The following is a 25480-nucleotide window of genomic DNA, read 5'->3' as shown; positions in this document are numbered from 1 at the left end:
CTCCTGGGGGAAATCAGGGAACAAAATGGGGGATATGCTTGGAAAGCACATTTCATGTTTTCAGAGGAAACTGATTCTATGCTCACTCCACTGTCCTACCTCATCATTCTGAGAGGAATGTTCTGAAAACGTAAATGGGGCATGAGAACGACACCACCTGGATCCTAAAATACCGAGCAGAATACTTCCAATCATGTTGCAAATTTTATTGGCTACTCCACAGAGCAATGGATACAACATAGACCATGCAACTAGAGCATCTGTCATTTGAATTGACGTATTACTATGACTAGCAGAGTAATATTACTACAACTATTATAAGAATTTGATACATAGTCATAAAAATAATAAATGTAAAATATTCAAATAAATGATAATAATACATGAAACACATTTGCATATATAGTATTTACATCCTGCTTGGTTCAGTTCATACTATTTGTATTTTCATTATATTAGATTATAAACATTATTATACATAATACTAATACTTATAATATTTATAATATGAATACTAATAATACTAATATCAATAATAGTAATAATAATAATTATGATATACTCTGGCAACGCCTACAGTTGGTAAATCAATGACGTTGCGCTCTGCGTCTGTTGTCAAAAAGAGGAAACATGGCGTCGGTATCAGAAATGTACGATGTGGGTTGGGAAGGTAAGACAGAGAACAACAGACAAAGACTGGGCCAAAATGGCATATTATTGTGAAGTGTTTTGTGCGTATATGTCTAAACACTTGAGGTGTTTGTTTTTGTGTATTAGCAATGTTGAGAGGTAGTCGCTGTCCCGGTATGACTGACATACAAGCTTACAGTTAGCTAACGTGAAGAAGCTATCGATGCTAAACTAACGTACCATGTCCACATATGGTTTTCTTCAACAAACGTCTGAACAGTATTTAATTTTTCTTGACTGTGTGAAAGTTGTGGTGGTTAAACATAAAGCATAGTCGTGTTGCATGGGACGCAGCTAACCATTGTTGCTTTGTAGAGATAGACGATGGATTGAGGCTTCGGCTAACGTTAGCTGTAGCACAACCTCGCTGCTGGTGTCTGGTGCTGTGAACGTCCTTTAGCACAATAAAAGACAACGTAATGTTTGTAGAATTCGCAGCGGCTAGAAGCCGTTATCTTTATTCCGCCGCTTTTCTGTGCATTTAAGCTTATCTTCATATTTATAGTTTGCACACGTCGACCCAGTTCGTTTCTTACACTGTACAGAGCAGTTAAAGATCTAGGCCAGATACAGTATGTTGAAAACTATCTGAACCATAAGGTATCATTTAACTCGCTCCTCAGACTAATGCTGCTAATTATCTTAGATTGAGGTTTTGCTTATGGTTACACAACTTTGTCCACAGAGATGAGAGACAAGCTGCGTAAATGGAGAGAGGACAACTGCAGAAATAGCGAACAAATTGTAGATGTTGGAGAAGAGCTCATCAGTGACCATGGATCTAAACTGGGAGATGACAGTAAGTTTGCCCCCCCCCCGCCAGACCAAATTTGACACCATTACAGGTAGCCTACATGTAGCAATTATACAAACCATCAAGTTGGCTAATTGAGATTGACACACACTGTTATTTTCATCTGTGCCATTAGAAATAATGAGATCAAGTGTCAGAATTGTGGTTTATACATCACACTTTATTACATTTCACTCTGTCAAAACAGATTACAGTAAGTATGCAGTTTCTGCTACCATTTCAGAAAAACTGTGTTTATACTGCTCTTTGTGACAAGCATAATGTAAGACCTACACTAGCAGCCCACACGCACTTCTTTGGTTTGGTGCGAACTCCAAGAATGATTCAGGCTCGTCGCTATGGTCTTGTAGCAACTAGTACATGACATTATGGATATAAGAGGTGAATATATATATATATTTCTGCTGCGGACCACAAATTATTCCCCAGTAAAAAGAGCCGGTGACCTTGGACTCATCCGTGCAGTCCTGTGAGATATAACTGATCTAAGCGGGTGAGATTGTACTGACTGAAGACATAAAGTCCTTAGGTTTGCTGTGATGGGGAAAACCATCAAAGACACCAAATCCAGACATACACAATTGTAAACATCGCCATTTAATTACTTTAGTTCAAGGGAAATGTAAATTATTAGATGCTTTATCTGGGAAAAGAATGATTGGAAAGAGCAATGACAATGTCTAACTGTTTTACCTACCATGTTAAATGTGAAGGGTTCCTTTAGGACGGCTTTGTTCTTCTGAATGACCTTATGCTCTAAAGCTCCATCACACTAGTCATTGAATGATTCATGCACTTCTTAAAGAGAAGGATAAACACGTAACATATCATGGCTTTATTGAAACCAGCTCTTAAATTTGCTGTGAAATGAGATGGCAACTATCAAAACATGTTTTGGAATCATAAAAGGCAAAAACAACTCCACTTTGTTTTGGCATAATCAAAGGTTTATGTGGCAGATTGTTTTATTGTTTGTATAAGTTGGGGAAAGCCATTTGACTGGTTTGCTGGTCAAAGCATACTTGTCTCACATATTATATGACTTCTGCTTATTTGTCAGAATGTAATAATGTTATGCTTGTCAGAAAAAAACAAACATTTCAATAAACATTTGTTTGGTTTCTTACAGCCATCAACCATCTGAAACAAGGGACTGTGGTGCTTGTTTATGATGGCATGCAGTATGATTAGCTTTGTATTTGAAAAACAATACTGAAAAGATGGTGTTTGTTGAGTGGTGCTTTAGTATTCTACTGGTACAATATTTTATTTAATTAACTACATGTCCTACAAAGCAGTATCAAATTGTCAATGCAAAGTAAAAAAAAAAAAGACCTCTAGGATATAGCAACTTCTATTTGAATTAACATTTTGCAACTATTTGCTTAACTGGCAGGTGTGCAATTGTAATCTCCTACATTAATCTCTTCAGGACAATATATAATGTGACACCGAAGACTGATGCAAGGGCAGATGCCTGAAATCTTCTTGAATTTATGAATTATTATTTTAGCTGTCTAAACGTGTAATTGATGCTTTTAATAAATAACATTAATATGAAACATGTTCAAATGAAATGGCAAAGTTTTCTGAACGGTGTCTACCACTCTATTGGACTCTTTCCATCATAGAAGTTTGGCTGTGCAGTAAAAAACATGATGTGCAGCTGTTTGGGACAGAGTTTAGCACAATACATCAAGTGTGTTGCCCAATATATAATATTTTTGTGTTACACAAGACACTTGGAAAGGGCGGTAACACAGTCTCCCGTGTGTGTGTGTGTGTGTGTGTCTCTCTCCTCTGCCCAGTATGGATTATTTATGAGCAAGTGATGATCGCAGCGCTGGACTGCAGTCGGGATGACTTGGCTCTGGTAAGTTTTCGTTGAACCCCCTCACACACCCAAGTGTTCCCTCTCACACAGTCTTTGCTACTTTGCAGCATCCCCTTGTCCACCCTCTGCCAAATGTAAAAAACGGGTTTGTATGTGGCCAAATGGTATTACCCTGTCTGTACTTTGGAAAAAATAATTTGCTGAAAGTTGGAATTAGATGGTGTAGCAAATGAGTGGCGAAGCATGCTTGAAGTGTGAGCTGAGCTTGGCCATCATTTAAGGAGTTCAATGTGGCTTTTTCCCTCAGGGTTTGTCTGCTTTCTAAAGTTGAATGTGAGGTATTTGAGTTCAGATTTTAAAATATTCATACTTTACGGCTACATCTTTATGGAATGAAAAAGTACAAGAGATAATGATGACTGAAGTGGTTCATCTGTATGGATGTGATGGGTTCCTTTGCTAAAAGAATGACTCATTGAGTACAGAAAAGACAAACTCAAATCATTAGACGTAGTTGTCTGTTGGCTATCGTTTTAGCCCGACTGCTGCCAGAAGGGGAAAAAAACAGAAGCACCAGACTTCAGTTGATGGATAGAGCAAAAGATTCAGGTTGCAGTGCAGATTTTTCCATCTCATACAGGATAACGCTGAATGTGATGATAACCATTCCTCAAATCTCTCAGCACCGCTCTCTATAGAAGACAGAGTAATCTGCAACAGAAAGCATCCTCCCTCTTCTTTTTATAGAGGAGAGGGTGGTTTCCTAAGTGAGAAAACATAGAAACGTGATTCATAGATGCTAAACATTTGTCTTTCTGTTATTTATTCCCACTGTAATAATTTTGTGCTGTTTTAACTTTGGCAAAAATCAGAAATTGCTATCTTTATTAGAAGTATGCATATGAGCAAAACCGTTACCCTCACAGCCAGCTGTAATTGCTCGCTATCCTCTACCCACATCCTTGCAGACCTGTCTACAGGAACTGAGGAAGCAGTTTCCAGATAGCCACAGAGTGAAGCGATTATCGGGCATGCGGCTGGAAGCTTTGGAAAGGTAAGCATCGGGACCAAAAAGCTGGAGAGGGAGATGAGGGGGGGGAAAAGAAGTACGGCCTCACTGTTATGTATGGTGCTGTGGGAGGCTTGGGTGCAAAGAACTGTTACCGTATCCTAAGTGGTATGATGGTCTTAGTATGTGTGACTGTGTGTCTACGTGTGTGTCTATGTGTGCACGGTTGTTGGATGTTTATCTTGGATCACCCAGCATTCCTTTGGAGATGGGGGTGGGTGGGGAAAGGAAGGGTACAGCATTCGGTAGTCCTGTGGCCCTTTAGCCTGAGTGAGGGATTCCCGAGAAGGAAGTGGTTGGATCCCACTGTTATTCTGGGGGTCCCTCAATCTTCTCTGGTTTCTATCTCTGTTCTTTCCTTTCCTTTGCTCTCCCTTTCTATTCTCATGCTGTCTTTCCTTTTCGGTTTTAGTCTCTGTATTGCAAGTACGTCCCGCAGCCCTGTAAATTTTGTCGCCACAATCTCCATCCCTCCCATCTGTTTTATTTTTGAATCTGAAAGGTTTATGAAAGAAGTAAGTAGAATAGAAACATAAACAGCTGTTTTTTTAGGCTGAAGTAAGGGGAATTCAATCTATTTGCTACCTCGCTCACATTCCCCCTTCTGGATGGCCATTGCTGGTTTATCGGTTATGTTACAGTTTATGTGATAATTGAGAGTGATTGCTTCGGCACTGTCAGATTAAATAAACAGCACGCTGGGATCTAATTGGCAGCAGGCAGAGCTACACTTGAGAATGACGCAGCTTCAAACACCAAGTCCCATTGCTCCAGACATGCACACACGCTCGGTCCCCAAATAAACAAAGCAGGCTCGTGAGTGGTTGCCTGGTGCCATCTGAAATCTCCCAAAGTGTGGCTGAGTAATAAAGTGAATGTGAGGGAAGCAGCAGCACTGGAAGTGGGGCTGCGCAGTGCTAATTGGAACCAGAGTTGCTTCTGTCTGTTTTAGGGTGTGGGCGGGACAGTCTCTGATCACTGAACCCCGCCTTTGGCCACTAAAAAGATCAGCATTTCATATCCCTAATAGAAAAAAGTCTAAAAATCATTCTTCAGTGCCTGATTTGACATGACAAGTGAAGTGCACATGCCTTCTATTTCCCAGATTTCTTTACCGTATGATTTGATATTTACAGCTCATAAATTTCTCCTTTAAACAGAATCATGTGGGCTCACTCCCAGAGTTTGAGGCATGCTGTGTTGGATATTGTTGCTTATCAGGTTCATATGTGTGCATGTTGTGGTATTATGGAAAGGCCAAGAAACAGACAACTTAACCAACAACTTCGAACCACTGCAAATCTGGACGAATGTAAAAGCAGCGACTTGATTTTGTTTAAAGGTGAATCAAACTGGATACAATCAAATGAAAATACAGCCTTTTATATAAGTGCTCTGTTTGTATTGATTTCATGAGTCACTGTGAAGTGATATAAGCCTCTCACAAGGTTGGCTGTGAGACCTGCAACCTAAACTTTAATGACTGTTTATTTCTTTCTTTAGATCACTGCTGATTTCTGTACAGCCTCAATGCAATCATAGGAACGTGCAACACTATATACAGAAACTTGATTGCCTTGAACTCTGTTTGATTTCCCTACCACTTAATTTCAAACGACTGGGAGTGACTGGGATCGGTTAGAAAAAACAAATCTGTTCTCTCTCTCACTGTGTCTGTTTCCCTGTCTCTCTCTCTCTGCCTGTCACTGAAGGTATGATGATGCCAACAAGCACTATGATGCCATTCTTCAGGATGACCCCACCAATACGGTAAGGAGGAGAAGCCGGGAAGAAAAGGGAAAAATCTACTTTGCTTCACTTTGTGGTCTCGGTCTTTAAATCAAGGCTTTAAATCTGCTGAAGCACTTTGGTGTTACCAGTGTAACTCCCCTTGGCCTCTCTGACCTTAACCGCAGTGCTGATCAGACTATCACCCACACAACAGCAAAGTGTTTAAGGGTAGGGGTCAGGTGAGTGGGTGTTGATTCATGGTTGCAGTCAGCGGTAGACATGTTTGGTGGACCTAAAGCGTAAATAAAGGTCTGGCCTTTGAAGATTGTGATTTACGTGACATTTCAGACCCCCACCCTCAGTGAACACGGCTGCGCTCCTGTCACAGCTTCTCCACTGTTGTCTTCTGGCTTCAGGTGCAGAGTTGACTTTGTTTTAAGGTGGAAAAATAGACTCCTCTGAAACGCTCTTACTTTCCTGTTTCCCCGTCACGTATTTACTATCTTGTTTTCTCAATTTACATTTCGGGCTCTGTTAAATGACTTGCAGAAGCATGTCTAGCCAGTGTTCTGCCAATCCCCCACCACCAACCCAAAACATAATGTACCTGCTGTTAATTGTTTCCATAAGAACATGTGGCCATGCAAGAAAATAAATCTTTAAAGGGTTTTCAAAAGAAACCATGACCTTATTTATTTTGGCTGTATCCCCTCCCCTCCCCCAGAGATGTTCAACAAGTTTCCTTTGCTGTGCTGACATATGGATTGCTTTAGATGTATTAAACGTTTTCTCTTGGCTGGCAGTGAGGTAGAAACACAGAATAGACATTTGTGTTTTGGATGCCATGCGAAGATTCCTCACATTGTCGACTATCTGTTTAAAACAAGCAGAAGCCCTGATGACAAAACTAATAAATTATATCTTCCTCTGATATAATCCACCCCTGTTCTTGCTGCGGTTTCAAGGATTAGTGTCATCGTCTTTATCTCGCTCGGTGGACGGGAACATCCCACCAGGCTCCACCTCACTCCCACCTTGTCGAGACCATCTCTGTTTATTGTTAGATGTTAACATTGATTATTGGCTGTGCTGCCTCAAAAATGGGAAAGGACTCATTTCAAGGACAGTTGCGTTCCAATTTATACAAGTTTGATGTGTGTTTATCCCATCAAATTATGCATACATATTCAAAGCATTTGTCATCTACACACTGAAAGAGATTGATACCATCAGCCTATGTTTGTTACATTTTAAGGGAGGTGAATGACCCAAGATTTTAACAATGGGATTTGCAATTTCAAAGAATCTCAGGGCACCACCCCAAAATGGCTCAGATATTCTGGGATTTACAGAGACCTCCTCGGAAAGGGAATGGTCGGTTTCCTGGTCACTGAATGCTGGTTCCTGCCACCCTTACAAGCAGAAGCTGTCAGTCAAACCTCGGAACTGGAATGGAACAAAATAGACAAATAGGTCCTCTATCCCTGGGATGTTAACCTTAAACCTCTTTCCCACAATCCTGGATGACATGGGTGTAGTGGTGAAGGGTGGACCAGTGGCATGTTGACACTGTTTAGGTCACCTGTCTGGACTGAGGGCTATCTTCTCCCTGCATGTTCTCCCAACGTGTTCTTAAGAATTGGGTAGGGGATGGGCCTGAGAAATGGCGGAAAATTGGCGACCACAAGGAAGACTTGCGAGGCATCCCAGCATGCGGAGCAGAGATTGGAAACTGAGCTGTTGTAATTACAGGCTGTGGAATAGATGTGGTACCCATTAACCAAAATTGTTGAATCAACAAAAATTGCTCAAGGATTTTTTTTTTTTTGCCATGGCGGCGTCCAAAAAATGTTTCAAACTCTTAGCCCTTACATTGCTCTCTATGTTCCAATACCTACAGCAATGATCTGGCAAAATTCTCGTCTGCGTGCATACATGTATCCCCCCCCCCAAATTTTTTTTTTTGTGAATATTGACCCTAATTGTTTAATATTAAAATATTGTATTTCCTTAATAAACCACTGGGATCACAGAGACTCTTACTGAGGTTGACCCACAGTCAAATGCAATCACTCATTCATTACAGGGCATATATGTGCTTTGCTGTATGTCCTAGAAATATTTTGTAATGTTGTTCTGAGTTCCAAGCACCAAAGTGATTTGGTTTTCTCCCCCATACTGTTTGTTTATTTCACTTCCCTTTTTTCTTTCCAGTTTAAAGTATAAATACTGCATTCTAGATGTGCCAACATTGTTGTGGCGGTTCTTATTGTAAAGAAAGTTTGCGGTAGGTCGTCACATAGAGCCAGAGGTGATGTAAATAATCCACTTTTTGCTCTTAAGGTCTCCACAGAGCGCTAATTAAAAAAGAATCACAACAACGGAGGGATCAGATCCACTGCCAAGTTTTTCTGGATCATTAGTTAGAGAAAGGAGGATAGAGGAGCGGTTTGGAATTGCTCCTCGTTTTAATAAAGTGTTGTGTGACTTTCTAGACTACCAACTTCCATATGTTCCTCTGAGCCCCAAGTGGTTCTTTATTTGGGAAGAAACAGAAAAGAGGTGGGTGGGGTGATAGCAGGAGTGCACAAGTGTAAAAATCCACATTCTACATCACTGTAGTGTTAGATTTTTTTCTGCTTCTCTTTTTAAATATGAAAAGAGAGTATCCCACCTGCTTGCAATTTAGCCTGAAGTGAGCATAACTTCCAGACTCTCACACACTGTAACATTAAGTCCTGGTGAAATCCACTAGATTTAGAGTGTTATATTTGTGTTTTATAGGCAGAGGGCAAACATATCTGGTTCTTGTTGCTGGAACATTTGAATATGCCAAACACAATTTGAATAAATTCTCTCAAGTAACCTTTAGACAACCCTGATCCACATCTTTTAATGCAAAAACAACACAGGGGGTCGCATTTTCCCCTGAAAATACAAAATGCATTTCCTCTGATCAGTTGAGGGTGCAGTGCCTCTGCAGGTCCCAATCCCTGCTGTGATAGATAAGTGCATTTCTTGTGATGGCAGTGTCAGTTAAGGCCCAAATTTACAGCCCTCTTGATATAACTCACACACAGCCCTCAATGGCTTTGGTTATGAGTGTAGGAGAGAGGAAGCCCCACTCAATCAAGTGCCAGTCCATAAATAAAATGGGCTGTGGCGGGGTTGTACACTTCTAATGGAGCGGCAGCCCCCTCTTTAGGTTTTCATTTACTGCAGAGAGGAGTGCTGGAGGTGGGGGCTGGAGTGAAACGTTTGGAAAAGTCATAGCAGCGGGAGTAATGTGTTCTAATTCAGATTGATGAGAATCTAATCCACCTTAAGGTCACTTCAACATCAAAAAGAAGCAGAAGGCAATTTTCAGTTGATGTAAGTTGGGCTGGTGCAGCTCTAGATGTATGTCGTGCAGGCAGAGAGGCAGGCGTTGGGGTTTGGGGTAGTGTGCTATTTTCCCCACTTGGTTACGCGATGACTCACCACTTTATCGCAGCTACTGAGCTCATTCAACTCTGAAACATTCCCTCGTATTGTATAGCTCCATTTCTGTGATGCCTGCCGGTTATGGCCATTAACTATCGCTAATTGTGTGCTGATACAACTTGCATATGAATTAATCTGATGTCAACATTACTTTTGGAAGTGACTGTGCATTGTAGACATGCACACACAGTTACACGCACACAAACTCGCCCCCTTAAGGCAAACCGTCCCTAATCCTCTGTTTGCACTCAACAGGCAGCAAGGAAACGCAAGATCTCCATACTGAAGGCCCAGGGGAAGAGCGCTGAAGCCATCCGGGAGCTCAATGAGTATCTGGAGCAGTACGTATTACTAGGGAATGAAAGAGAGGGTCAGGAACCTCCTCCTGTTCACTTCTCTTGGTATTTTTAAAATTACCCAGAATATGAATCCTTTTGAGGCGACAGAACATGCGCCTCAACAACCACTTTTTTCGATCTTGACATTTTGGTTGATGGCCCTTGTTCTTAAGAGAGCTAATAACTGTTGTATAAATATCTGAAACTGGCATTTTATTTACAGTGTTATCCTATTTATTCCCTGTTTTGAGACATTTTATTACTTCAGTATTTGCATTAACAAGATATTGAAATGCCATTTTGTTTTTCCAGGTTTGTTGGTGACCAGGAAGCATGGCACGAGTTATCAGAGCTCTACATCAACGAACACGAGTAATTACATTTGAAGTTTTGAAGCATGATTTTTACAGACAGTAGAAGATAACTTTGAATTAAAAAAAACTATTCTGAGCACTTAGTTAATGAAGAAAATAAGTAATAACTTCAGTCGGATGGACTTTTACATTAAATGCTCCCTTCACATATCCAGCTTTTCACCAGACATGGTTTATATTAGTGTTGGGTTAACTGTTCCTTCAATGCCACATTTTGTATCTAGAAAGTGCCTCACACATTGGCAATCTTGTATCTGTCAGTTAAACTGGGCTTCAGATCACGCTGATGGCTTGATCTTCACAGGGCTGTTGAATGGCCACAATGGAAGGCGGCAAGATTCCTAACTCAGCCAGGGGTCTGAATGGAGCCCTGTCCATGTTTTTCACATAAGAGTAGTTTAATAGGATTGCAGCCTTAAGCCTCCTCTCCTACATATAAGGGGGGGAAAAGACTCCCTGGCCTCCCACTGATATCTCAGTTGCCAAGGAGAATTGTCAGACAGACAAGAACATTGTAAGAAAAAATAATTTTGTTTGTGTCACTTTTTATCCTTCCTTAATTGTCTGGGGCTCAGAAGTCAGTCAAGCAGTGTATGCAGTTGAACTGTGGTTTTGTCTGTGTGTGTGTGTGTGTGGGCACACTGATTCTATGGTTGCTCTGGTACGAGGGCCGCAGCAGCAGGAATGTGTAGCACGGTGAGAAGGCTACTTATTGAATATTTCTTGCTTTTGTCTGAGAGGCTTTATTGCTGTAGTAGCCTGAGGAAATCCAGGGGTGAGCGGATTATCTTGCGGCTTATCCCAACACTTCTAATATCACACCATTCACTCCCACAGCCCCTTATCTACAGGCGTGTCAATTTCTTTTCTTTGTTTTCTTTATTTTTGGTTACAAACTCCCTGTTTCCCCTCCTCCTCTTCCGGATAGCTTGGCATTATCGCCACTTTTTTCCGCAGGGATAGAGCAGGAGTCAGAGAGAGAGAGCGATTGCTGTGAAATTCCCAGGAGAAGGTGGTGGCACTTTTCTTCCCCCCAGCCAGAGAAAACAGAGGTTGATGGAGAAGTGAGGAAGAGAAATAAACTTTCCTTGTTCACTGTGCGGCACCCCAGGAGCTAAAAATAAACAAAACACTGTGTTTCTGCACAACCATTGTTAGGGTCGCAGCAGGCATCAGTGTTAACACATTAAACATGTAATTAATAGCCTTTAGGTTGACACTGGTAAAACAATCCATATACCAGTGGTGTTTAGACGAGATTGTTTTTTTTCTTTTCTCCCTGCTTCTCTTTGCAAGCATTGTGTGGAGCCGCTGTCTAAATTTGCATTCTGACCCAGCTTATGAGACTTGCACAAAATTGGACTGGTCATCCAAGATTACAGGATAAATAGTAATAACTTTTTCATACCTACTGTGCACAATCTGAATCCATTTTTGTCTCGCATCCAGTCAGAATGTGGTATAGAGGAAGGGGAAAGCCACTTCGATGGATTTTATTGAACTCCAAAAGAAACAAATGCGATTCGTGAAGTCTCACACATAATGGTGGATACAACCTCGCTCAAGCACTGTGGTATTGAGTAGGCTTAGGGAAGGATATGGAGAGGAGCTTGGTGATGGCAGGGTTAGATGGCTTAAAGTAGAGAAGAAGAGGTAAGTGTCTGGCTCTCGTACAACACTCTAGTTGATGGCTGATGGAACAGGCTGTGTTGCAGGCCATGGCCACTGCACAAGCACATCTGAAAGTCTTTACAGAGAGGAAGTGGTAATTGTAAGCAGCCCCCAACCTTTTCGAGTACTCTGATCTCCCTGCCTACTCGACCCCATCCCCCTGTTTATTTATTTCTTTTTCTGTCCCCTCCTTTCCTCCTATCACATTAATGTTTCAGCTAGTTAACATGTTGGACTTAAACAGACTGATAGAGCCTTCATGTCAGGCAGGCAACATTTTGACGGCTTGGTTCCCGCAAAAAAACCATGCCAGTACATTCCTCTTTCTCACTCGTGGAGACATTTCTGAAAACAGGCATCGTATCTGTTCCAGTGTAGAAGCTTGTTGACTCGAGAAGGGTCTTTTTTTTTTTTTTTTTGCAAACTGATAAGCTTGGTGCAAAAACACGTAAAATGGCACACGTGGCAAAATAGAGGTTGTAGCTCATGAAATGTAACTAAAGGCTTGGCTTTAAAAATTTACCTTTTAACTTTTATTTTGTGTGTTTGCATGTGTTGATGGATAGCAAGTGGCCCCATGTTCCATTTCTTGGTTCGTTTCTATATTTGTGTGTGTGTGTGTGTGTATCAGTTACTTTTTGTTAGGTGGAGAGACGTTTATGACTGTGTGTGCAGTGATATATCGGAGCTCCTCTTGGCTTGGTCCAGTGAAGGGGAAACTGTGTATTAGACCTGGAGTGGCAGCAGATTAGTGTGAGGTCAACAGCTCAGCAGTCTGCTGCTGAGAAGTGATCTCATCTGAGTATAGGCACAGTGTGCCAGCTCTTACTGTAGTGCTGACCTCAGGAAGGTAGTTAACTACACATTAAAGGCTAAAGAAAAAATACACACAGATGAGATTGATCTTCACTGCGCGCCTTTAGTTCCTACTCAGTGTCCCCAAAGGAAAGAGAATCATCGTACTATAAAGGCGTTAAACTTTGCCAACTGTCTGTACTGAGAAACTACTGTAACTAGTGTAAGCCTGTGAATATACTTAATGCCATGTGGTTGATCTTTATGGATACCCACAATATAGGCTAAAGGCCCATTGCACATAAACTGAACCATGGCCACTGAAGTTTTATATCCAGTTTTATACCTGTAAATTTATTGGACATAGAACCTGTACTTCACAGTTCAGCAAGCTAAAAGATGACACATCCACAGCTATATCAATCGACTCACTGTTTTGCTTGTGATTTCCACAGCTATGGAAAAGCTGCGTTTTGTCTGGAGGAGCTGATGATGACCAACCCTCACAATCACTTGTACTGTGAGCAGTACGCTGAGGTAGGTACACGCCTGGATGTCCGTCATCAAGCATGGGGGAAAGCTGTGGAATAAATGTTAGCTCTCTGTGAATGGTGCCTCTCTCTGACACGGAGAGGCACCGACCCGCACTTAACGTCATTGGGAATATAGGCTCATGAAAGGAGAAATGTTTACACAGGATTGTCATGTATTGCTTATTCAGATGTCATGCTGTCATAGCTCGAGCTGCCCTTCAGCACAACTTATTGGCCGTATTTATTGCCTCCTCACACAGGTGAAGTACACTCAGGGGGGACTGGAAAACCTGGAGCTCTCCAGAAAGTATTTTGCCCAGGCGCTCAGGCTGAACAACAGAAACATGAGGGCTCTGTTTGGTCTGTACATGGTGAGTACTGCCTTGCACAAAGAAAAAGTGGGATAGAAGGGAGAGGGAAAGAAAGAAAAAACAAAAACAGATTTTTCTTTCCTTTTTTTCAACCCTGTGGTTTGTCAAGGTTGGGCTTGCCACTGAGTGTGTCAAGTGAGACTGTAGCGTGTGTGTGTCTGTGTGTGTGTGTGTGTGCTTTGGGGTGAGTGAAGAAGGGGCTCTAAGACAGGTCAACTCGCTGCTGACTCAGACGGTGAACTCCAGCATTGGAAAGTCTGTCCCTCTGGAGCTCTTTATTTTAGTAATAATACCCCTTTGGTGGGACCTTTTTTATGTTTATGACTTAAATAAATAAAGTAGCCCTGGAGGGAAAGAGAGAAAAGCACAAGAGGGAGAGCAGTACGACTGCTGCTAGCATTCTGACAGTGGCAAATTAACCAGCCAGGTGCCAGTTTGATTTTTGTCTGTGCCGAACAGCCCTTTCATCTACATATTTGTTTAAACAGGATGTTGTCTGCTAGTGCCAATGCATCATATGTAAGTGAGACCTGACATAAGAACACAAACGAAGTGAAACAGGGAATAAATGGTGTAAAGGGGAAGCAGATCTTACACAGAAAGCCCCACTGTTTTCCTCTATGCTGCACTGGGATTCTTCAGGTAGTCCAAACGCCTCATACCAGCACAGGGCCCGTAACCTCTGAAACCACTTGAAGTGCTTGGAGGTGTAGGCGGGGAGTACGGGAGAAGCAGGGCATGGTCACACTGAGACAATCATTTCTGTGAACCCTCAAAGTCATCTGGAGACAGAGCAGACCCTGAACAATTTCCTGACGAGGCGTCCACCAACACTCGGGTCTTTAATGGAGACCTCAGGTGGGAGTTTTTTCTTTATCAGTCACACTGTGTCTCCGAGTGTGTGTTGCAGATTGTCAGCTAGTCTCGGTGGTCCACAGCTTGACAGGTGCAAAAAGTTCAATGAAGGGGCAGGAAGTTCTCGGCATCTCTTTTATTCCTGACAGAAGAGTTGGTAGCATTTACCACAGTGGGGTTGTGGGTTAGTTACTCACAACACTTGTGTTGGGGATTCCCCTCCATAATGGTGCAAACTGTTATTCAGGGGTAGCCTGTCTGGGTAGACATCACCTAAATTGAGGTTTTTCTTCAGTGAAAAAGAAAGAAAGAAAGTGCTTACTGAAATATTCAGCCGCCAAACCATTTTATAGAAAAAGCAGGGCCAGGTTGATTGGTGTGTAGTTAAAGTTTCAGCACATTGGTAGGGATGGCTTTGAAGCGCAGGCAGGGTAAGCCCTCTGGGGTTTGCTGCGTGGAGATGATGGCAAGAACATGGGAAAGACATGGGATTTGTGGTTCGGACGGGAGTCGTTGAGACAAGCAGAGAGTGTGATTCACACGACACGCCTCTCGCTGCTACCCGAGGCTTTTGAAGACACACTTTCATCAGAGGGAGTCACTGGTGTTGGAGAAATTAGGACTGTTAAGTGACACTTTACATCGGAGCGGGAAAGGAAAGGCTTTCATACGTATGGAGCATTAAAACACTCACTTTTTCCTCCCCATAAACGATTTCTTCTGTGTCATCAGGCCAAGGTCTGTTTTTTCTCTTCATTCTGCCACAATGACTGGTGGAGTGGGAGATGGTAAGAGTGGTTGCACATTCATCTCCATTACGCCTTTATTGCTGTTTCACCAAGTTCTGATATAAGAACACCCCTGTCCCTGTTCTCTTTTTCTTTTTTTTTGTTGCCTCATCCTCCTGTTTTCACTTTTTTTTTAGTCTGCAAGCCACATTGCTGCCAGCCCAAAGGTTAGTGCCAAGGTGAAGAAGGACAACATGAAGTATGCTGCCTGGGCTGCCAATCAAATAAACAGAGCCTATAAGGTGAGTCATGCATAGGTGGAGGCTTGATTTTGAAGTTGAAGTTTAATTTACTGAATATGTCATCAATGTTACTGTCCTCGTCAGCCTAGTCTTGTTTCTGTCTTAAAAAAATGTGTTTGCATTTTTCCCATAACTTCCCCTTTACCACATTAGTAATGTGGAGGCATCAGGCTAAAAACCACCAATCAGGTTTTGTTATGACATTTTTGTTGTTAAACTGTCTTTCTACTTGCACTGATTGTCCAGAAATCCCGCTCATTTGCATATGACGTGAATACCATTCATCACACACTGCCCCCTGAATGCACAGCAGTGCTTAGGGACGCATCTGACTAGCAGAGTTGTAATAACAAACCCACTGTCTGAGACTGTCAACTTGAAAACCACCAGTGTGTCTAGGTACATTTACTGTTAATGTGTTGACTTAAGGCCACAATGTCTGCTCCGGCATTATCCTGCACCCCTGCTTCACAGATGAGCTTCTTGCTGGTGAACATGCCGATCCTCCCGGCACAACAATCATGCTCGTCCACAGCAGAGATCAATAGTCCAGTTTAGTGTTCTCCACGTGGGCCTCAGGAACTCATTAGCACAAAATGGGTGTTCCAAAGCATACATTTTTATCTAATTATATATTTTAGGATTATCTCTTCAGTTGCAGTTTTCTGATATGTTCTAAATTTGTTATTAAATCAACAATCGCAAATCTGTCTGACCCATAGGGTCTGTGAGCAAATGTGTGTTTGAGAATCATTTTGAAGACCCCAAAAGGAGAGACTAAAGGTAGAAGAAGAGTTTGTGTGCGCGCACACATTATATGTGTATCCACAAATGCATGCAACACAAAGAGGGGAAAAAGTGAGAGAGTGTACAGATACTGTATGATCACAAATATGGTTTATGCTGTCGCTATGGCAACGCAAGTATAAGAGCATATTTAAAAGAAATTTGCCACATGGGCCATATGTGTTGCTTATTTAAGCTTTGACAGTTAAACGTGTAATAAGCAGTTCCTTGCTGTGGGTCCTGTTGAGAGAGGGGCTTCCCGCTGAGCCTCTAAAGACTTCGTCTCACCACACTCGGCTCTCATTGCCTTATGGACACATTTCACATGTTGCGCTCCCAGACAAGTATGAGGGCTGTGCTGGAAAAGTGTCGATGGGAATAACTTCATGCTGAATGGCAATTCCCCTTTACAACTTTTATAGAAGAATCATGGAAGAGTGCTTAGCTTCTGTTTGTTCTATTAAGTTTGTGGATTAAAGCAGAGTGGACCGTGGTAACTGAAGTTGTGCTGCTTTTTTTTGTGTAGGCTAATTCTTCAAGCTCCTAGTTGCAGCCGCTCTTATTCAGAGCATTTATTCAGATCAATGTTTTTTCTGAATACGCTCTCACTGCATGTGGCACTTATTGTCTCAGTGTCTTCGACTTTGTTCTGTAACAATTTTGTCAACAAAACCAGTCAAAGAAGTGTCCATGGATGTCAAGCATCACTTTTTGTCACTTTGATCAAAATGATTGCTGACTGCACCATGCTGTCAGTAAGTCTTTGATGCTGACAAGAGACAAGATGTACTGTATGTGTAAATGTGCCGGCTGTTTAATCATAAATCAGAAGCCCAAAAGAGAATGGGGAGAAAACATCAAACTGAAAATCATTTTGACAGTGTTCACAATTTTCTCGAAGGGTCAGTGACATCTGGGGGCAGGGCAGGGCAGCTGAAGTTTAGTCAAATAGTAAGATGATATGTCAGCCAGCCAGCCAGCTAGAGTGTTTGTTTATGTTGAAAATATTACACTAAATGGTTAAAGTTGTGACCGGTTGTTTCTATATTTTGATTTAAAAAACGCTATCAATTCACCATATACCAATTGATAGGCTGTGTGTACATTATGTATACATCCTTGGCAACAGACTTGTTATGACATCACCCGGGGACCTCAGCTAGAGCTGCAATCCGCAGAAGAGAGCGAGTGACCAGTAGCATAGCACATGTGTTTTCCCTTGATTAAATATTTTCTTTGTGGCTGAGGACGTGTGAGAGAGGTTTTACGCACAGACAGGGGATACACATCTGTGTTTGGTGATGTTGGCTGTGATGCTCCAAATAGATATTATTGTCTGGCACTCACACAGCTATTACCTTATGTAAGTCTTAGACCATGTCTTGACCAATTCCTTTTTGGTCGTACATGGCAGCTGTCGTTTTTTTGTTCACGTTTTGAGATGATTTTCTGAATAGAATTGTCACCTTTTTTTTTTTTTAGCACCTATTGTCCACATCTTAATATAAGTCAAGACTGGATTCACTCTGAAATCAGCATCAGGGAAGCAAATATGTGTGATATTGTTATCTGTCAGTATGATGATATATAGTAATAATACTAATAATAATTCGGGTATTGTCGGAGGGCAATGGACAAAGCTTAAGCGTTAAGAACATTTTGACTGTTTAAGGTTTTTACCACCTGGTGATAATGAGACACCTCAGTCAGTCGCACATTTGTTATTCAGGGAAATGATGTGAGTTGTGTCCCGCCTCCCTGCTTTTGGCCCGTCTGTTACCTCTTGTATTTGTTTAAGTTGCCTGGTAATAGCAGGGCACGCACTGTGTTCTCTACGCAGCTATGTGTGGGCATGCACATGAGATGAGGTAAATGACAAGTTGTAAGCTCTGTTCCTTGGGTTTTTTTCTTCTTCTCCTTTTCACCTCCAGCTAAATGGCTTCTGAGTTCTTTAGAAGTTAGCGGCCGTTAGGGCTTCGGTCGGACAGCTGCAGGCTGCTGTGGGCTTGTGCTGGCTGATTGATGGCCCCTTAAAAGCGTTGCTCGTGTCAGTCGTCCGCTTTTATTAGGCTCCAGTACCTGGTGATTGTCATACCTCAGTGTGAGAAAAAGGTGGGCAGGTGAGTGCAAGTGGGGGCAGACATCGGTAAGAGGTCATGACTGACTGGGGGCACGTTAAAGAAAAAAAGTAATTATCTTGGCGGGGTCATTTGACACGTAAAAGACCGGGAGATATGTGGGTAGAGAGCGGCCCTACATGGCCTGCCCTCCTGCCCTTAACTCTCTGACCAGATTCCCTGATTAGCTTCTCTGTCACGGACCATAGGCTCCCACTGCGTCACAGCTCTATTATCAGATGCTCTAAATAGATGTGGAGCTGTCTGTTCTGATCCTGCTGTTGTAGAACAGTGCAGGAACTAATGTGGAGGTCTCACCCCAGGCTGAGGAGATAATTGACTACCAGACCCGGGGTAATGGCACATTAGGCAGCATTGCAATGAATCGGACTGATCATTATAACTACCCCCTCCACATACACACCCTAAATCTAGAGGAATGAGTCACACTTGGAAATTACACAGCCGATTGTACACCTTAGCCAACTGCCCTCTCAATTTGGAGTGTTTGGCAAAAGGGGAAGGAAAGAAAGTTTTGCCATGGAAATACCGTATAGGCAACATTTAGGCAGTAAGTTGTCTCTGCATGTAGAAGCCTGAGCAGCAGCAGCAAAGCTTCGCACTGAATAAATGCCTCCAAGCGTTGAATCAGTGGTTTATATTGCATTGCATAGTATCAAGTGTTGTCTGATTTGTTTTGTTATTCTGCAATTGTGCAGAATGTAGATGCGTGGTTTTGGAAGAAATGGAAGACGGTCTTGTTGCGGGCACCAGAGTTGAATTTGTGTCTTGAGAAGTGAAGGGTGTGTATGTATACGTATATATTATATACACTCACAAACACGCAATCTTGTGTTTGTGTGTCCTCTCGTGTCGGTGCATGTGTGCACATTCTCTCTGGGGGCTCATCTCTCACCTCAGAGGACATGCAGAATGTGCTGTCTGGCCCAGCCGCAGCATGGGCATGAAACCGTATCCCCAGCCTGTTTGAGTGCGCTTAATGCTGTTTTCATAATGATTTAATTGAAAGTGGCCTCCAGTGCCGTCGCCTCCTGCTTCTCCTTTGGTGTTCAGTCATGTTCCAGTTGTTTCAGATATATTTGTGGCACTTCTGCACAGCAGCAGATGTTTTTTTTGGGAATATCCTCTCCAGACTATGATGCTCGTCTTGATATGCTCCTTCCATCTGTCAGATTTAATGGCAAATGCTCCTTTGGATATGTCTTCTTATGTTGAGCCTTTGGAAAGTAATCAGCTGCCTCGACCGCAGGTGCTGCTGTTTATTGGGAAATGAACTATTCATAAACAGGGTTGTGATATAGAAGCCCCGTTTTGGGAATCATGTCTTTAAAAAGCATGAATCTCAGTTATTTTACTACTTTCATATTGGCATGTGAATGCTGACAGTTTTGGTTTAATTGGATTTCTATCTATGGAGTGCATTTCAGAGATGGTGAACATTAAGTTTGACATCATAGAAGGCAAAACATCAGCAGTTCACATGTGTCACACACACACACACACACACACACACACACACACACACACACACACACACAGGCCTCCCTAGAGTTTGGTCAACTTTGACTTGCTATAAGAAAACTGCCAAATCACATCAATTCAGTTAAGACTTTATCTGCATTTATTTTAAAACCCCCCTTCCAATAATGTAGGAATGTTTTTGTTTGATAATTTGCTCGTATTACATCACTGTGTAGACAATCCTCCAGTGCTATTTAGACAATCTATATATTGTCTAAATAATACACAACCTTCGAGCTAAAAAGGAGGTCAGGATTTTTCTATCTTTAATTCCTTTCTTGTTTTGCAAACCCTCCGTGGCAGGAGGCGGCTCCTTACGGTCACTGCAAGCGCTTAATTCCTTCCTGGAAGTTTTTGGCTTGTTGTTTTTCATTGTTATTCTGAATCAAGTGGCACTGATCCTGATGATCCTCAAGAGATTGGCCAAAAAATATATTTTGAGTCATAAACAGAAAAACTTCTACTACATCAGACAAGACAGAGATTGAAAATGTTTGATCACACTTTGCATGCTGTATAATAGAGGCTTTCGCTAAGATTTCTGTCAGCCTCAGCAGGTGGGTCGACAGGTAAACCTGCACCACCTTCCCTTATATCCTCGGCTCTTTGCTTTAAGGGGACGCCCCTGTCATTTTCAAAGATGAATTGGCAAGAAGAAGTGTGTGTGTGTGCATGTATGTGCTATAGTCCTATATGTATCTGTGAATCATGTTTTATAATGCGTTATAAAAACCTGACAATGCAGAGAAGAAATGAGCTGAGTAGTGATCACTCATGCACTGGACACTCTGTGGAAGTAGACTTATCATATAGGCATCGTGTCTTGGAGCACAAAACCACACGGGGCTAAAATGGCACAAGTGCAACAATCAGGGAAAGTCCGCCTGATCAGAGGGACCATTTTCTACTTTGCATGACCTGTTGGCTAATTCCACCTAATGATTGCTGCTGTCTGATTATTTTTGCTTCTAGCTTTTCAAATTGGGAGATATTTGTGCCCAGTTAGGTGAAGCGTGGTATGGGTAGATGACGTTATCATGGCCTCTGAGAGGCTGCGTTCAAGTGCGTTTGGCTCTCCATTACTGAAGTTGGCAGAGACCTAATGAGCTGATGTTCTCTTTTCCCTTTCCCTCCCCACCCCCCTTCCCCCCTTCTGCTCTGTCTCTTTCTCTGTCCCGCTCTCCGTCGACTCTCTGCCTTTCACCTTCCCTCTCTTGACACGCAGCTGGCCGGCCGTGGGACCAAGGAGAACAAATGCTCCGTGAAGACTGTGGAGGAGATGTTGGAGTCCATGCAGATCACCATGTCCTAGATGCCCCCGTTTACGCTCCCCCTCCTGTTCACACAAACACACACTCGATGCCTCATGGCAGCTGAAATAGCCTTGCATTGTGACCAGAGCTGGATCTTAATCACATGTTTTTTTTAAAAATGCGTTCAAGTTCGGTTCTGTAATTGATTGAACTTGACATGGACAATTACAGGCATTTGTTTTGCTGAGGCGTAAAGTTTTCCCCTCTCATCTGGGATCTCGGAACATCACACAGGTCCAGCAAAATTTGAAAGTACGACCAAGTTATTTAGATAATTCTCATTATTATCATATTAAACCAGCTGTTATTTTCCCTCAAAATGGAGAAACAGCTTTTCTACTCAACCCTTACTAACTTTTAGGTCTAACTCGAGCGTATGTCACAATTAACCACAATCACATCAAGGCTGTAAGCACACGGCAAGGACAGAGGACGCGGGCTGTAAATGCTATTTATAAAGACACTGTGGCGATCCCACCTGTCTGCACTGACTATGTTCTCTCCTTACCTGTAAATGAAACACCTTTATCTTAATAAAACTTAATTTTTTTGATCAGTTCTGTTGAAACATCTTAATATAAAGTTGAACTATTTACAGAGTTGAAAGTGTGTTTTGTTCTTTGTAGCGATGACATCACCCTCAGCGGGCTCTTCATCGTGTGAGTGCATTTATTCCACGTGTCACATTGTCAAGCTGTGACACCGAACTCAACTCTTGTCCCACCGATCCTAATGGAACCTGTTCCAACTGTCCCGGGGGAAAGGACGAGAGACATTTGTCATTTTGAAGTCAGCAGAAACAAGGACATAAAAAAACAGCCTCTTCTTTCCCAGTGATTCCAGCTGGGAAATCCCACCTTTCAATTATCCTGGACAGCAGCTGAACCAACTTCAGCACACTGAACACACCTCTGTCATTTTAGTTTAGCGAACCTCAGAAATGGCTGCCAGTAATTAACACGCCACAAGTGTCGAAAAAAAAAATCCTATTCGTGAATCTGGGAACGTTTATGATGGTGGGGAGGAAAGACATCTTAGTGCAGCCGCCGGTTTCCTCTACTGTTAGAGCCTTCGACTTGGTTCTGTAATTGTTGAATTGCTTTTCATCCAAATGAACATCTTAATTGTCGCTCACCCGTACAGGCTCAGCTGTTACTTCCATTTCTTTGTTTATTAAGTCGCTGCAATTGTCTCATAATTTCACTTAGACTGATGGAAAACTTGAGCGTTGAGTTTATGGTCTTTTTTTGGATAGCTTTTAAATTGAGAGGTCACAAGCTCAAAGCTGGGAGTGTGGAAAGCCATTTTCTCATGTTTTTAATGTTTTCTGGCCTTGGTCAGTGGATGAATTTGTCTGCATTTGATTTGCCTCAACCAATCTGGTGGACCCGATGGAAGTCAGGGGACATATGAGCATAAACCAGACTTATTTTTTATAGGAAAGGTCTGAGGCTAAATGAAGCTGGTGACGAGTCCCAGACTGAACACCATTTGATTTGAACATGATTTTAGACCTTTCAGATGTGGCTCCTGTGTAAACGTGTCTGAACTTGCAAAGGTCATTGATGGATTTATAAAATAGGAATAAATGTCAATCAGTCTGATGAGTGTTGGCTGTATAGTATAGGTATACAGTGCCCACCACACTGAGGCAATAGTGCCATCTGTAGTCTGGGAGAAGAACTTATGACTGGAGTAGACAGTCTGCACCTGGAGCAGGCAGAGACGGTCCTATCATGCTGTTAACACAACCTGAACGTAAAGATATTTCTAACCTGCTTCTAGCTCTCATGTTCTGGATGTAACAGGGAAAACAATGTGGCTATGCATCATTTATTAGTCATGATAAATATCTCCCTCCGTTCAGCTGAGCTGTCTAAACATATGCATGTAGAGACAACAAGTGTGATGGCTCAGATGGTCCACATTGATGTTAAATTAGAATAAGACTTTGCATTGCTTCCCACCTCAATCTTTACAACCCCACCAGCTGCTGTGTTACCTCCTTTTCAGATTCTATGGGACACTGGAAAGAGAAGAGACTCCTCAAACACTACTACGACATAGGCTCATATTAGGATGTGCGTGTGTTTGTTATGGTTCCACGTAATCCTGGATTCCCTGTGAGATTAGCCCCAGGAAAAGGTTTGCTTGACTTTGGCTGCTCTGCTTTAGCCAGGTCATCTGAACCGGATGAGCTCTGTGATGATAAGATTACACAGAGAATTAAACATCCCCTTATCAGCCAATTCATTAAAACCGGCCTGACCGGTCCACACTGAGTACGACATGACAATATTTCTTTGGTAATATATGCATTCTTACTGAGGTCTGCCCCTTAAATATTTAAAATTGTTCATAACAATCAAGCACTGCACTGTTGTCCAGTTTGTGCAATTTAATTAGATTATTTCGATTTCCTGATACAACAGATGTCTCCATTTCGAAGGGGAACAACATTTTGCCGCTGCTGTTATTACTTTGTAGACCGATATTTCAAACTGCCAGGGCAAGAGGCATGAACGTCAGGACTACCCAACTGCCTGTCATGGCTCTAAACCACATGATTGTCAGAACACAGTGATGAGTCGATGCTTGTGAGTTGCTGCTGTTCCGCACATCTGTTTTTATTGAAAGAACTGGATGAAGAGGTGGTAGGTAGAAGCAAAGAACTCAGTGAGAGGAACAATAAAATGGAAAGCTGCAAGATAGAGGGAGGAGCAAAGCCCTCTGTGATGCTCAGGACTAGGGCAGGGAAGTTTCCCAAGGTGAGGGAGTGAGTGGAAAAGAGAGAGTGGAGCTCCAGCTAGCTCATCCATCTCTGTCTGTTTTGGGGGAGAGGCTGGGAGTTCTAAAGATGGATGAGGCATGCAGTGCTAAATCCTGCCCTGTCCAGCCGCACAACCCGGTCTGGTGATAGTGTTTTGGCTACAAGCTGACCCACTCCCTTTATTTCTGGGAATCGTGATGAGGAGCACAGAAATGGACGAGTGAGGATGGATCGCTCAAACAACACCTGACGTGTAAAGGAGAGGGCCGTCAAATAACTGCTTCTGCATTCTCAGGACTCAATGAGCCTCTAAACCAAAGCATTCACAATAATCGACAACCTAAAGCACTTCCACACTTCTGATCACTCTCGTTTAGTTTGGAATATTAAGACACACCACACTAATGCAAGCGTACAGCTTTTGCATTGCATTACTGGCTTGTGCCGTTCACATTCACTTTATGATAAAATCAATTCTATGTAAGGTTGTGTTTGACAAGCGTGCATTCATCAGCATCATTTGGAAAGTAGTGCATCCATGTCTCATTCATTCCTCCATACTGACATTAAGGCAAATCGGAGTGGAAGTCATACTCAAGTCCCTTTATTAAATAAAAACAAATAGAAGCACAACTGCGACATACTTGAGTAAAGGTTTGCATTCAAAGTAGAAGTTAATATGTTTTATCAGTAACATTAACTCAAGTCTTAAAAGTAAACATTGTAAAGAGTGGTCTCGTTTATATTTAGTCGTATGCGCCTAAGTCATGTTGAATTACGTTTTTTGGTTCCACAGCCATCAGATAAATGTACTGGAATAACAAGAACAACATGTTCCTCTGAGATAAAAAAAAAAGATACAAGAACAAAGTCTCTGAAAATTGAATTTACTCTACAGTATTGTACTTATGAATAGTCCTCAAAAACAGAAGATTTGATTTGCATAATAACATGCAGCATTGGAAGCAGTAAGGTCATTTGGCGAAGTCTCATGTTTTCTGGTCATTGCATGTCTCCTGGTTGATTCAGCCTTAAGTTTCTCTACACAATGCAAACTTCACTTTTTCTCCAAGGACTTACAATACTGGGAAATCATTTCCTCTCAACGCAAGAGAACATCTCAGAGTAAAGTGTGTCTGTGTGTGAGAGAGGGAACGTGTGGTTATGAAACTCATTCTGAATGCACAGACAATGTGCATGCATGTCTTTGTGCACGCGTGTGTGTGTGTGTATGTGGTAATTCCAGCAAAAAAACTATGGCATTAAAATGCTGCGTTCAGGGAGTGCTTGTGCTCCCCACTCTCTTAACCAGGATGCTCCACGGCTGCGACCCTCCTCCAGAGTAGATTCTCTGGTCTGCCTCT

General features: G+C 42.2%; 1 protein-coding gene across 1 annotated transcript; it reads left to right on the top strand.

The window, feature by feature from the left end:
• The first annotated feature begins 601 nt into the window (after positions 1 to 601).
• Positions 602 to 21939, top strand: emc2 (ER membrane protein complex subunit 2). Its single transcript, XM_076150393.1, has 11 exons — positions 602 to 670; positions 1376 to 1489; positions 3313 to 3377; positions 4307 to 4392; positions 6120 to 6177; positions 9877 to 9962; positions 10272 to 10331; positions 13255 to 13336; positions 13593 to 13703; positions 15484 to 15588; positions 21259 to 21939. The coding sequence occupies exons 1-11, from the start codon at positions 631 to 633 to the stop codon at positions 21343 to 21345; spliced, it is 894 nt and encodes a 297-aa protein (XP_076006508.1). The 5' UTR covers positions 602 to 630; the 3' UTR covers positions 21346 to 21939.
• Positions 21940 to 25480: the final 3541 nt, after the last annotated feature.

Source organism: Genypterus blacodes, unplaced genomic scaffold (assembly GCF_046128005.1).
Source record: "Genypterus blacodes isolate CSIRO-AG114 ecotype Tasmania unplaced genomic scaffold, CSIRO-AGI_Gbla_v1 ptg000052l_1, whole genome shotgun sequence".
NCBI classification, from domain to species: domain Eukaryota; kingdom Metazoa; phylum Chordata; class Actinopteri; order Ophidiiformes; family Ophidiidae; genus Genypterus; species Genypterus blacodes.
Note: the sequence above shows the minus strand (reverse complement) of the source record. Positions and strands in the feature narration are given on the sequence as shown.

Excerpts from the sequence above, each read along its gene's own strand:
- emc2 (XM_076150393.1), top strand. The coding sequence starts at position 631 with ATGGCGTCGGTATCAGAAATGTACGATGTGGGTTGGGAAG. Across the intron at positions 671-1,375 it reads GTACGATGTGGGTTGGGAAG|AGATGAGAGACAAGCTGCGT; the intron begins GTAAGACAGAGA and ends CTTTGTCCACAG. Across the intron at positions 6,178-9,876 it reads AGGATGACCCCACCAATACG|GCAGCAAGGAAACGCAAGAT; the intron begins GTAAGGAGGAGA and ends TGCACTCAACAG.